The sequence below is a fragment of the Myotis lucifugus genome, unplaced genomic scaffold, assembly GCF_000147115.1.
Source record: "Myotis lucifugus unplaced genomic scaffold, Myoluc2.0 scaffold_1015, whole genome shotgun sequence".
In the NCBI taxonomy this organism is placed as follows: domain Eukaryota; kingdom Metazoa; phylum Chordata; class Mammalia; order Chiroptera; family Vespertilionidae; genus Myotis; species Myotis lucifugus.
This window is the reverse complement of record NW_005872063.1, coordinates 91,057-105,813: the sequence shown is the minus strand read 5'-3', so window position 1 is coordinate 105,813 and position 14,757 is coordinate 91,057. Positions and strand designations below refer to the sequence as shown.

Genomic DNA, 14,757 nt, shown 5'->3' with positions numbered 1-14,757 from the left:
ATTTTTTATTTTTAGTGTGACACTACTGTCAAAAGCTTTCTCCAATGAAAGCTCATGTCTGCATTTCCCTGTTATGTGTCTTAGGACACAGCCTTACATGGAAGGGAAGAACTGTCAGAAAGTTGCCAGCATTGTTCCTGGTAGCCCTGGATCCTTTCATAAGGATGAAGCTTACAGAGAAAGTATCCCCTGATTGGAATGACAATTATAAAAAGGGAAAGGGCCACTGTGAGGTAACATGACCCCAAGTCAGCTGTACAGAACTGGAGGTAACACTCAGGTCTGTGGCCGCCTAATTCACTCAAGGAAGAACAAAGGTCAATGTCATCAAGACCTGGAATGGAAATGTTTCTAAAAAATTTTCTCATATTGTGTCTAAATATCAAGTCACCAAAATGAATGTGAAGCCAATGGTATGGGAGGACATAAAAAAACAGCATAGAGGATGATAGAATTTTGATTGATATGTCAAGGAAATGGTCATAATAATAGGTTGTTTGGAGGATGTGAAAAGAATTATAACACAACTAAAGATACCAGCCAAAACATTGTGACAGAGAATGTGACTGGTTCTGCTGAAAGGTTTTCTAGTCTTCATATCAGTGCCTGTGAAAGAGTTCATACCCAAGGAATTCCGAGTGTGGGAGATCATTGCTCATGCTTTCACCAGACATACCAGATTGCATGAAGGAGAATACAAGTGAAGAATGGCATTCTGGAGAAAGTGAAAAGGATGGTTCAAGAAGCCCATTCCCAGTCCTTCTGGAGTTTTCTGTGTGTTTCACAATGTAGAGTGTGAATAATTCTCTAAGACTATTATAAGCAAAGAAAATTCATATCCTTTTTGAGCTAGATCAGACATGGAAAATACATTTCATTTCATGCATTATTGCTGATCAAATGATAGTTGTTGCCTGAGCTCCATGTTGAGAAAGATTTTGAGACTGTTTCTGGGTTGATTGAAAAAGAGTGCTATTACCAATGAATAATGTCTGTCACTGTGTGTGTGTGTGTGTGTGTGTGTGTGACATGTGGCATGTTTTTAACATTGAGTTCCTCTTTTGTGAAGAGCAGATTTAAGTATTGTGTTTTTCTTTCATTAGCTAGTAGTTTGACTTTGAGCAAGTGGCTTCATGTCTTTGCACACTGGTTTCCTTTAAGAAGAATGAAGTTTCTGTACTGGATGATCTGTGTTGACTCTTTAAATCCTAAAATTATATGACTGATTACTAGTTAAACTAATGCATTATTATGGGAAACTGTAGGGTGTGTCTTACAGTGGTTCCCCCAGAAGAGGACCTGAGACAGATGCAAGTGCAAGTGATTTAAAAATATATATGTTTTTATTGATTTCAGAAAGGAAGGAAGAGGGAGAGAGATAAAAGCATCAGTGTTGAGAGAGAATCATTGATTGGCTGCCTCCTGCACACACCACACTGGGAATCAAGCCTGCAACTAGGACATGTGCCCTGACTGGTAATCAAACCATGACTTCCTGGTTCATAGGTCGACGCTCAACCACTGAGTCATGCCAGCTAGGCTTAAGTTCAAGTGACTTAAATAGGAAAGTAGCCCTAACCAGTTTGGCTCAGTGGATAGAGTGTGAGCCTGCGGACTCAAGGGTCCCAGGTTCGATTCAGGTCAAGGGCATGTACCTTGGTTGCGGGCACATTCCCAGTTAGGGGGTGTGCAGGAGGCCGCTGATCGATGTTTCTCTCTCATCGATGTTTCTAACTCTCTATCCCTCTCCCTTCCTCTCTGTAAAAAATCAATAAAATATATTTAAAAAAATAAAAAATAAAAATAAATAAATAAATAGGAAAGTAAAGAACCCTGATAGGGTGTGTTATCAAATCAGTTACCACTTATTCCCACTGGGGAAATCAGAGTGAGTCCTATCTGGGAGACAAGATTGCTTGGATAGTTTTACACCAGCTCCTGTCAATCATTGAATGAGGGCTTGAGGGTGAGGGAGGGCAGCTTAATTTACTTCCTCTCTGCTACACTGGCAAGCAAAGCAGATGTTGGCACTACATACAGGAAGTCCTCAGGCAGGAATACAGTTCCCAATCTGACTGAGGCACCCTTAAGTAGTAAGTCAGGGGAAATGGACAGGGTCAGCTAGACTAGGATTCTTGGGGTAATAAGTAAAAGAACTCATTGGCAGCTGGGGTATTAAATACAGTTTATACTCAAGCATTGTGATAATAAATTACTTGCTTTTGAATCTGATTATGAGTTGAGTTAGAGAAGTCTGTGAAATCTACTAGTTATTTTTTATTTGAATACCTATGAGGAAAGTCTTTAGACACATTATCTGGTAATGTTTTTTACTGTTTTCTTCACAGTCAAAATACCACGACAACCTAAACAAAAAGGTAGCCTCAAGCAAAACCAAAGAAGGTCTGAAACTCGTGTTGATAAGTGGAAATGTTTCATGTTTTCAGGTAAGTGGTTCTATTTAGTAAATCTATAAAGGAACAATGAGGTCTAATGAACTGGTTCTGTGATTTAAGGTTAACGATTAAGATCATTTAAGTTTGAGAAGTTAAACCCACCTGAGGTTCATGCAGCATTATACTTACCATTTCTGATATTCTTCCACCTATACTCATGTGTGGAGATCCAAGTTTAACCACAAACCAGGTTGTACAAACCTACCTCTTTTATTTCTCTACTAGAGGTCTCATGCACGAAATTCATGAACTTGGCGGGTCTGGAGGTGGGGGTTGGGGGGTGCTTAGCCCAGCCTGCGCCCTCTCACAGTGTAGTCCATGAGCCCTTGCGATGGATCGCCCCACAGAGGGAGAACCCGCCCATCCACTGCAGCTCGCCAGTCAGTGGCCTGGGCCTCCCTCTTTGAGGTGATCAATCATGGAGCCCTCCCCCCCATCGATTGCCTTGCAGAGAGTGGCCTGGGCCTCCCTCTGTGGGGCAATCGTGGGGCAATGGTGCCCCCCCCCCCCCCCCCATCACATAGCACCTGCCTTGCGCTTGGCCTGGCGTTAGTGTGTGTCATAGCATGGTCATCCGGAAGGTCATTCTGCTATTCGGCTGTTCTGTCGATTTGCATATTATGCTTTTATTATTATAGATAACTTATCTTGACCTACTCTCAGCCCAACTCTGTTTTCTTCTCGTGTTCTATCAGCATTAATGGGGAAGACATATGTATATCACATCATAATATTACCCTTCACAAACACACCCTGTTGCTCCTGCGTGAGCCCGTTCTGAGGCACAGGAGGAATGAGGAGGGAGAAAGGTTACCAGTACAGGTACTAAATGCTCAGCTCGGCTCTTTGCCTGCCCCCTGTCCCTCCCTATTTGCTTCCCTTTTCCTGGAATCATCAAATTAGCAGACCCCTGTGTCCCCCTATATAGGTTGACATCCCATGAAACAATTCTGGCTGCAATTCAGAATCACCTGGAAAACTTTAAAAAATATCAATGCCCAGGCCCCATCCTTACAGATCAAGATTTTAGTTGGTCAGGTATATGGTCTAAGTCAGTGATGGCGAACCTTTTGAGCTCAGCATGTCAGCATTTTGAAAAATCCTAACTTAACTCTGGTGCCGTGTCACATATAGAAATTTTTTGATATTTGCAACCATAGTAAAACAAAGATTTATATTTTTGATATTTATTTTATATATTTAAATGCCATTTAACAAAGAAAAATAAAGCAAAAAAATGAGTTCACGTGTCACCTCTGACATGCGTGTCATAGGTTCGCCATCACTGGTCTAAGTGTTAGTAGTTTTTGAAAGCATTCTGGGTGATTCCAATATGTAGCTAGGGCTGAGAATTATAATTCATTTGAAGTCTTCAGAATTCTATAGCCACCACCATTTTGACACTTGATATTTACCTTAAGATGGCACACGTTCAAGACTAGTGAGTAGAGAACATTTCTTAGAAATTTAGAGACTCTTATGGATTATGAGCCACTGGATTTTTTAAAATTAAATCTTTATTGTTCAGATTATTACAGTTCCTCTTTTTTCCTCCCTTAGCTCCCCTCCACCTGGTTTCCACCCCACCCTCTGCCCTTACCTCCCCTCCCCCACTGTCTTCATCCATAGGTGTACAATTTTTGTCCAGTTTCTTCCCGCAACCCCCACACCCCTTCCCCCCCCCAAGAATAGTCAGTCCACTCCCTTTCTTTGCCCCTGATTCTACTGTATTCACAAGTTTAGTCTGTTCATCAGATTATTTATTCACTTGATTTTTAGATTCACTTGTTGATAGATGTGTATTTGTTGTTCATAATTTAGATCTTTATCTTTTTCTTCTTCTTCCTCTTCTTAAAGAATACCCTTCAGCATTTCATATAATACTGGTTTGGTGGTGATGAACTGCTTTAGCTTTTTCTTATCTGTGAAGCTCTTTATCTGACCTTCAATTCTGAATGATAGCTTTGCTGGGTAAAGTAATCTTGGTTGTAGGTTCTTGGTATTCATCACTTTGAATATTTCTTGCCACTCCCTTCTGGCCTGCATAGTTTCTGTTGAGAAATCAGCTGACAATCGTATGGGTACTCCCTTGTAGGTAACTGACTTTTTTTCTCTTGCTGCTTTTAAGATTTTCTCTTTGTCTTTTGCTCTTGGCATTTTAATGATGATGTGTCTTGGTGTGGTCCACTTTGGATTCCTTTTGTTTGGGGTTCTCAGTGCTTCCTGGACTTGTAAGTCTATTTGTTTCACCAGGTAGGGGAAGTTTTCTGTCATTATTACTTCAAATAGGTTTTCAATATCTTGCTCTCTCTCCTCTTCTGGCACACCCATAATTCGGATGTTGGTATGCTTGAAGTTGTCCCAGAGGGTCCTTACACTATCTTCATATTTTTGGATTCTTTTTTCTTTTTGTTTTTCTGGTTGGGTGTTTTTTGCTTCTTCATATTTCAAATCTTTGACTTGATTCTTGGGATCCTCTTGTTTGTTGTTGGAACTCTGAATAATATTCTTTATTTCAGTCAGTGTATGCTTAATTTCTAGTTGGTCCTTTTTCATATCCTCGAGGGTCTCACTAGATTTCTTGAGGGTTTCACTAAATTTATCAGTGGTTTCTAGAAAATTCTTGATAAACCTTTTAAGTGTGGTTTGAACTCCATATCCAGTCATTTGCTTTCCTCCATTTCTGTCATTTGTGACCTGTTTCTTTGTCTTCACATTTTGGCTGCTTCCCTGTGTTGATAGCGTGGCTTTCTGTGCTAGGTGTCCTATAGGGCCCAGTGGCTCAGCCTCCCCAATTACCTGAGGTGGACACTCTTGGTGCACCCCTTTGTGGGCTGTGTGCACAGTCTTGTTGTAGTTAAGCCTTGATTGTTGTAGGTATCACTGGGAGGAATTGACCTCCAGGCCAATTGGCTGTGAGAATCAGCTGTGTCTAGGGTGGGAGAACATCTGTGCTGGAGACACCCTTCTGGGGCAAGGCTTGCTTCAGTGGGGCTTTGGTGCTCACTGAGTCTGCCCCTTGAGTGTGTTCCTTATGGATCTGAGGAGCTGCAATCTGGATGATCTCACTCTGACCACTGGGTACACTGGCTCTTTGATCTCTAAGGAGGTGCTAATTTAGCCTCTGCCTGAGGCTACCCAGCAGGAGCTATGGAGAGATTTGCAGATTCCTCTTCTTCGTTTGGGGTTTGGAGGTGCCCAGATGAGGCCCAGGTGTGAAGCAATGCAAGCTGCTGTGGGGCCTTGGGCCTTCTTTAGGAAGTTCTGGATCTCTCTGACCCAGCTTCAGTTTGTTAGGTAATTTTCAGATTGCAAAGGGCCAGGCCTTTCATATGCAAAAGCCTCTGAGCACAACTTGGGTGGGGCGGGATGTCAGGGGATCAACAGGGCAGAGCAGCAGCTATGGCTGCTCCTCAGTCCTACCCTAAGAGGCCCCGCATCTCAGTGTCCCAGTAATTGCTGCAAGCAGCCCTGAGAGAAAGCTGCCCTCGTGTTCCGCCTGCTGCCAGACAGTCCAGTTTTTCCCCGTATGAGTCTGGGTCCCCAGAACTGGATTTCAGAGCAGTCGGGAGCTTGAGACTACCTCCCAATTGAAAAAGACAACCGTGTCCTCAGTTGCCAGCCCTTTCCACGTGCGCCTCCGTACCTCTGCACTTTACTTCCACACCTCCTCTGAGTCTCAGTGTGCTTTTCTTTCCTTCTAGTTGTAGAATTTCCACTCATCCAGCCTTCCTGTGGTTCTGGATGATGTCCGTTTTGTCTTTTAGTTGTATTTTGAAGTGGTTGTGGGAGGCAGCAATTTCCGGTGTTTACCTATGCCCCCTTCTTGGTTTCTCCTCTGGATTTTTTTTTTTTTTTTTTTACTTTTGTTGCAGCTAATGAGATGGCAGAGGCGAGTCAGGCAGCTACTTTCTTCATGTTCTCTAAAATAAATAGAGTCCATAGACTCTTTTGTTACATGGGTTCAGGACTTTGTCCTCAGATCTACAGGTTGAGAAGTTGAATCTTGTCATTGTAACCAAACCTGGCCTGACAGTCAAACTCAAATGACTCATTTGTAAAATGTAATTGCAATTATTTAATTGGCAACGAGAAAGATAATTGCCATTGCTACTGGTAATGGTGAGCTCTTTAGATGACTCTTATGAGATTGCTTGGTGAATATAATCAGACTAGAAAGAAACTGAATGACACAAAAGTTCACTAAATTTCTCTGTCACTCTAGGAATTGGCAAAGTGTAGTGCTTATGCAGACCAATTGTAAAGCCAATACTGGCAGGGTTCAGATACTGCCCCAATACTGATCTCGGTCTTTCCACTACACAGTTGGTCTATTGATTGTTAAATTCTTGTCAAATCATGCCAGGCTACCTATTCTCACCAATGGATGAGGCTGTATAAACTTTGGAATCCTCTTAAACTCGTCTCTGAATTCCTTTCCCTATCAAGTGAGTTTCCAAGCTTCCTTGCACAGGTCTCTTGTACACACCCTTTCCTTTTCATTCCCTTGTTACTGGCCTCACCACCGTGCCTTTAGTCTCTCACACTCCAATTTATCCTCTACATTGCTGTTTGATGCATATTCCAAAAACGTTGTATCAGATGCTCTATAGTGCCTATAGGATAAAGTCCAGAAAAAGGTGGCTTTTCAGAGTCCTCCATCATCTGGCCCTAAATCTGTTCCCAGCCCTGTGTCTCACCATTGAGACTCTCTTTTAGTTAAATGGGCCAACTTTCTGACCTTCCTCAATTCCATGTATTTTCTTAAATAGTACCCACTTAGACTGCTTTCCTGCCTTCTTTCTACCTGTATTAGTTCTATCCATTATCCTTTTTGTAAAGACTTTACTAAACAATCTAACCTAGCTGTAACCGGTTTGGCTCAGTGGATAGAGCGTTGGCCCGTGGACTGAAAGGTCCCAAGTTCGATTCCAGTCAAAGGCATGTACCTTGGTTGCGGGCACATCCCCAGTAGAAGGTGTGCAGGAGGCAGCTGATCGATTTTTCTCTGTCATCAATGTTTCTAACTCTCTATCTCTCTCCCTTCTTCTCTGTAAAAAATCAATAAAATATATATTTTTAAAAAATCTAATCTAAATACCTATTCTTTTTTGGAAATTCTATAGCAATTAATAATTGTATATTTAACACACAGGTTTTTTTTTTGTTATCTTGAACTGATTTGAACATTAAGGCCATTTTACCTTTTACATGTTAGTATATTGAATCAGTAAGCAGAGAGGGAGGCTGTAAGTGGGAGTGAGACGAAAGTGGGCTGGATCTAGTTTTTTTGTTTTTGGAAGCCTCACTCACTCTTGTCCCTGCAAGGACCTTCTTGGGTCCAGAGATTAGTTTATGTTAACTAACTTCATATAAGATTGTGGTGGACCCGTGAGTGCTGATTGTTAACTTGGAGTGTGAAATAGAACTATAATATGGCCCCAAGACATAAACACTTTTTCATTTACAATGAGGAAGAGCTCCCCAAGGGACCAGAATCCTCAAAATCCATATGATCAGTGTTCTCCCTCCAAATTTGAAAAAAAATTGGAATAAGTGAAATTAGATGAATTGAATATCTAATATCTATTGGCATCAGGCCATGACCCCATCTCATCAAAGAGATGGTCTTGGCACAGACATTGGAGAACTGAGTGCCTTAGGACAGGCTGCATGGACCCAGCCGACCTTCACTCCAGTGACCGTCCTTGGTCTAGGCCTTTAAGGCTGATCAGAAACCCCCTTTCAGATGGACCCATTCTTTCTTTATGTATACTAGTATTAATGTGTTCAAAATAATTATTCTCAGTTCCTGCCTGCCTAAAAGCAATTCTTTCTTCCTCAGTCTCTCTCAATCTTCCTGTGTGTTTCTCTTTCTGCCTCTGCCTTTCATTTTGTGTCTCTGGGTGTTTCAGTCATTTTCATAGCTCTACTCTGACTCATAACTTTTTGACTTGATGGTAGTGGGTATGTATTTCCTTAATTTTTAAATTTTGGGGCTCACCTCACTATAGTGTCTAAGCCAGCGGTTCTCAACCTGTGGGTCGCGACCCCTTTGGCGGTCAAACGACCCTTTCACAGGGGTCGCCTAAGACCATCCTGCATATCAGATATTTACATTATGATTCATAACAGTAGCAAAATTACAGTTATGAAGTAGCAACGAAAATAATTTTATGGTTGGGGTCACAACATGAGGAACTGTATTTAAAGGGCTAGAAGGTTGAGAACCACTGGCTAAGCACTAACAAGAAATTGTAAGCTCTCTGAGGGTAGGTCAGTATGAGATGCAAAGCATAGCTTGTGCAGTACCCCACAATACTTAGCAGGTCAAAGGTGCTCAGCAGTTATTTATTGATTCAACCTCTAACAAATTGTTGCTGTTTTCATTAAGGCCGATGTCATTGTCAACACTGTACCCACGGATCTTCAGCTTGGAAGAGGATCACTCTCTCAGTCTCTTTTGTGTAAAGCTGGTCCCATGCTCCAGGAAGAGTTAAATGCCACCAGACAGGAAACAGAGGAGGAAGTGGGTAGCATATTCATGACAAGTGGCTGCAATCTGAACTGCAAAGCTGTGCTCCATGTTGTGGCTCCAGACTGGGATAATGGAGCAGGGTCTTCTTGGCAGGTAGAAAAAGTTCTTAGTTCTCCATTTCATTTTATAAAATTGGTAAATCTCCTTGCATGGTATAGATCTCTGGTTCTCAACCAAAGCGAATTTATCTCACAGGGGAACATTTGGCCTGTTATAACTGCTACTGGTAGCTAGGGGTAAAGGCCAGGACTACCGCTAAATCCCCTACAAGGCATATGCCAGTCTCCACAACAAACAATTATCTGGCCCAGGTTGAGAAACCCTAACATGTACTTTACCCTGTCTATTTGTTGAAATCTTTATTACCTTTCGTGAAGAGTCCATCACAACTCTCAGTTATTTCAGAGCAATTGACCCTTAAAAGTAATAGCAATCATTGGGATTCTCCAGAAATGGTATCTGAAGATTAGATTAGCATAATAATCCTTCGGTATAACTAAGAAATGCAGCCAAAACTGTGGTGTAGAATGAAAAAGGGTCAGTGCCCTTCTTTTGATGACCTAATTCTCATCTCTATTCATAATTTAACCCCCACAACTTTTTTTTCAGAATATAAAGTAATATGTGTACATTGCAGGAAATACACAGAAAGCACGAAAATAAAAATCATAATCCAGCCACGTAGAGATAACTTTAACATTTTACTGTATTACCTTCAATTCAGTTTTATGCATATTTATTTGTAGTTGATATATTCTTCCATTTTTAATCCTGCCTTTTTTACATAACATAAACACTTGCCCATGTTATTTAAAACTCTTCATAAACATCAATTTTAATTACAATGAGATACTCATAACCATTTCCATACTGGTGGGCCCTCTCTCCTGCATGAGTTTGAATCTCTCTGAAAGTCCTCTCCCCTCTTCTTGGTTTCTCTTTCTGATCCCATAGGCCCTGACAAAGCCTAGGATAACAGAGAGGTCCTGGTCAGGGTTGCTGTAACCACAGTTTTTCTGTTTTCTGCCAGCTTGAGCCCTAACTTATATAAACGCATTTTGTACATTTCAGATAATGGCAAATATAATCAAGAAATGTTTGATGACTGTAGAACAGCTATCTTTCTCATCAATCACATTTCCCATGATTGCAACAGGAAATCTGGGGTTTCCCAAAGCTGTATTTGCTGAACTAATCCTGTCAGAAGTGTCCAAATTTAGTAGCAGTGCGTGGCTGAAAACCTTACAAAAAGTTCACTTTCTGGTACATCTCGATGATGATGAAAGCCATAAGGTATGGTTACATGTCTCTTCTGTTCATTCTGGCAAGCAAACCTAAGTGCAATCTGATGTCTTTGGTAGATGTATAAATAACAGCATTTTCTACTTCCTTGCCCATAAGTGTTGGTTGCCCATACAAGTGTGGTCTTCCCATGAAATAATATAAGTCAGCACTGGTATTTAGGAAATTCCTAAATTGAATCATAACCCTTTGATTAAAAAGTCTCTGAAATAAGGAGAAAATCTATTGAGAACAATCGTTTCTGTTTGATGTTTGATTCTCCATGTTCCAAAAAACTGGGCTGATATTTCTACAGAGCATTGTTGTGGTCAGTAACTGTGTTTCTTTCTATCTAGGCATTTTTAGATAAATTCACTAGATGGTCGAGTGGAAATCCCAAGGAGAAGATTCTCATGGTTGGAAATACCCAAGGTCTGGCTGGTCAAGTTGTTCTGCTGGGGCAATATTTCCCTTTGCTTAGTAACTCTTTGGTGTTAGTTGAAGTCCCATAGAAAGAGACAAATCCCCGTGAAGAACAAATCAGTAATGGAGAAAGTGTCAGTGCATTCCAAAGAATAGATCATATTGTTGTGAATGAAATCACTGCTAATGAGGCCAGAATTTCTAAGATCCTATATAATAAAAGGCTAATATGCAAATCGACTGAACAGTGGAATGACTGGTCGCTATTATGCACACTGACCACCAGGGGGCAGATGCTCAATGCAGGAGCTGCCCCCTAGTGGTCAATTCGCTTTTACAGAGGGAGTGCCACTCAGCCGGAAGGGGCTCACGGCTGGCGAGCGCAGCCCAGGCTGAGGGATCTCCCCCTCCCCGCCAAGTGCACGAATTTTGTCCACCAGGCCTTTAGTATGATATTAAAAGATAACTGAAATTTGCATGGCACACTAAACTTCACTGATTGCTTTCATATGTATTATATTATTTAAACTTATACCATGGCCCCATGGGCAGGTGATTGGTTCTGTTGCCATTGTATAAATGTGGAAATGGAGGTGTAAAGAGTTTATGGCATTAGTAGAAATGGCACATCTAAGTTGTAAAGCCTCAGAGTGTAGAGTGGACAGTGATATGTCAACATGCTAAAGGTAATTTTCCCAGAGCAGTCTTGATATTGCTATTCCAGTGGGATATGAAGGGGGAGGAAAAGCTCATGTTGATTAGTGAGCTGTTGTTTAACATTGAACAAATGACCTAGCCACTCTGACCATTTTTCCTTTTTGTAAAATGGTAATAAAAGGATTTCCCAACTTTCAGTTATAAGATGAATAAACTCTGGAGACCTAATATATAGCATGGGGAATACACTTAATAATAATGTATCAAATACTTGAAATTTTCTAAGAGAGTGGATCTCAAAGGTTCACAACACACACACACACACACACACACACACACACACACACACGACAGCTGTGTGAGAATGGGTGTGTTAATCAGCTCAATTGTGGCATCATTTCACAATGAAAACTGACAATCCACACCTTAAATATATACAATTTTTGTCTACCATATATCAATAAAGCTGAAAAATAAAAAAAAGAATCTCCCAGAAATGTCAGCATGAAATGAGAGTATACTTTGCTCTCTCACCTTCTTTCTCACTCCTGACACCACAGCAACTTTTGCAGACAAATAGATGGTCAATCAGATGTTTCTGCCTCATCCTATTTAACTGAGAAAACGTAGATATTCCTACTGCTACAAAGCATTGTTTTCTGATTTCCTTAAAAAAGAACACCCAGCCAAAACCGGTTTGGCTCAGTGGATAGAGCATCGGCCTGCGGACTGAAACGTCCCAGGTTCGATTCCGGTCAAGGGCATGTACCTGGGTTGCGGGCACATCCCCATTGGGAGATGTGCAGGAGGTGGCTGATCGATGTTTCTCTCTCATCGATGTTTCTAGCTCTCTGTCTCTCTCCCTTTCTCTCTGTAAAAAATCAATAAAATATATTTAAAAAAAAAACACACAAAACACACACACACACACACACAAAAAAAAAACACCCAGCTGCTTAATAGACTAGGAGACATGGTAATGTTTGGATTTATTTTGAGGGGAAAGGAAGAGAGCGGAGACCCTTCGTGTTTTTCCTGCAGAAGCCAGCTGCTCCTTCATCCATCTTCTTTCTTTTCAGGTATCTTTGGGACTGTCACTTGCTCTTGGCCCACAGAGTGTGAAATGAAAATTGGTGCGATTACTTTCCAGGTTGCTATTGGAGATATCGCAAAAGAAAGTGCAGATGTTATTGTAAACTCAACAACAAGGATGTTTAACCTGAAATCAGGTACTTCATTTAAGTTATATACTTATTTGTAACTATTAATACAACTAATTTCTGGAAGGGAAATGGTGGCTAATATTTCCCTGAGTAGACAGAGAGGTGTGTAGTAAATATGCAGGCCTTGGAATCAGAAAGAGCTGGCTTTGAATCCAGGCTGTGCCACTTACCATCTTGTGGCCTTGGACAAATCACTTAACCTCTCTGAGCTGGACTTCCTCTGCCTGTCAAATGCCTACTCCCAAAGAAGCATAGATGGGGTATAAGTGATGTAAAGGTGGGGTGTACCTAATGCATTATACTTAGTGTCAGCTCTCATCCCCTTCTTAGCTCTGAACTATCAAAATTACACACATACAATTTAATCAGCTTTAAGTTCTTCTATTTTTATTTCCCTTTTTTATGTTGGTACTCACATCTCACCTCCCATAACTGTTCTCTATACTATACTGACCCAAATGAAATTCAACCTCTTTTTCTTAATTTTCCCTAAAATATTTGACCAGCCCCTTTGATATAACACTTTTGAACATGCCCTCGCCACATGTCTATTTATTTATAACTTATATACATTGCTCATATGCGGATACATCTTGTATACTATAAAACACTAATTTTTAAATTAAAAGGGCAAGATAAAGCATAGGGTGGCTGGCTGTGTGGGAAGAGATCAACCAAAGAACTTGTATGTGTAGATATACATAACCCATGAACATAGACAGTAACATGGTAAAGGCCTGGGGTGGGGGACCAGGGCAAGCTAGAAGGGGTCAATGGGGGAAAAATGGGGACATATGTAATACTTTCAACAATAAAGATTTAAACATTTTTAAACATTTTATAAATCTCAAAATATTATGGAACTTACCATGCAGAAGTGAATCTGTAAAATGTCCATTCAAAAAAAAAATTTTTTTTTGTTAATCCTCACCCAAGGATATTTTTCTGTTGATCTTTTAGAGAGAGTGGAAGAGAGAGGGAAAGACAGAGAGAAACATCGATGTGAGAGAAACACATCAATTGGTTGCCTCCTGCAGGTGCCCTGACCAGGGCCTGGGCCAGGGAGGAGCCTGCAACCAACCTGCCTTGACTGGGATCCTTTGGTCTATAGGCCGACACTCTATCCACTGAGCCAAACAGGCTAGGGCTCCATTCAATTTTTTAAAAGCCATAAAGAACATTCAATTATTTAAAACATAGTAAATTGAATGTATGCATTTATTTTTTTCCCCCCTCTTGAAACTCTGACAGAGCAACTGTAAAGGAATTAAAAGGGTATAAACCCACAGAGAAAGAGAGTTGGAGGGAAAACAACAGTAAACAGAGATAGCAACATATTTTCACAAGATGGTAAGCAGCTAGCTAGTGGAGGTAGCTGACAGAATGGAGAACACTGAGTACCTGCAGGAGAGAACAGCAGCCCCTAGAAACACAGGAACGGGAGGCAGCAGGAACCTGGGAAGGCAGGGGATAAAAAGAGGTGAAAATGGAATTGGATGGAATTCTGAATCAGTAGCACTCAGACCTTTGATGCTATCCCCCATCCTGTGCAGCAGTAACTTCCTTTGCTCTTTCCTAACCTGAGATGGGAGGTGTAATTTTTTTAGAGACACTGAACCAGAGAGCTTTCCAGACTTAGCACACTGGGAACAGGTGAGATGAGGATGGGGAGCTAGACTGAAAACAGGGTTTCAGTGAGGTGTCTGTAGTGAACAGTGAGTGCCCAGCCCCTATCCCTGTGGGGCTCTCAGAGCAGCAGATGGGCTTATGCCCCCCAGACAGGAGATGGGAGTATCCTTCTGGGGTGAACCTGACCATCCTAAAGGCCAGTAGTTACTGCCTGCTCACCTTACACTGAAGCCTATCAGTCAGCAAGCCTCCTGCACATGGAGCTTCCAAAATCACTCTTACATATGAATGGAGTGACAAATGTCACCTATTTGAGAAAAACCTCCACCATTGCAAAGTCAGAGACCAAAACAAACTGAAAAAAGGAGATGTTTTAAAAGAGACAATTCATAATCAAGGAGATATGGATAGATAGGTAGATAGATAGATGATAGATAGATAGATAGATAGATGATAGATAGATAGATAGATAGATAGATAGATAGATAGATAGATAATAGATCAATAGATCTTCATGATGATAAAATAACTAACATTTATTCAGTACTTT

At 41.1% G+C, this 14,757-nt stretch overlaps 1 protein-coding gene across 2 annotated transcripts in view; it reads left to right on the top strand.

The window, feature by feature from the left end:
* LOC102428360 (poly [ADP-ribose] polymerase 15-like) overlaps positions 1-14,757 on the top strand; it is a 44,250-nt gene that overhangs the window by 14,598 nt on the left and 14,895 nt on the right. For both annotated transcript variants that reach the window (XM_014449087.2, XM_023747854.1), the window contains 5 exons: positions 2,349-2,447; positions 8,851-9,087; positions 10,066-10,287; positions 10,632-10,707; positions 12,435-12,584. In XM_014449087.2, coding sequence (XP_014304573.2) covers positions 2,349-2,447; positions 8,851-9,087; positions 10,066-10,287; positions 10,632-10,707; positions 12,435-12,584 — 784 coding nt within the window. The remainder of the gene's footprint in view (positions 1-2,348; positions 2,448-8,850; positions 9,088-10,065; positions 10,288-10,631; positions 10,708-12,434; positions 12,585-14,757) is intronic.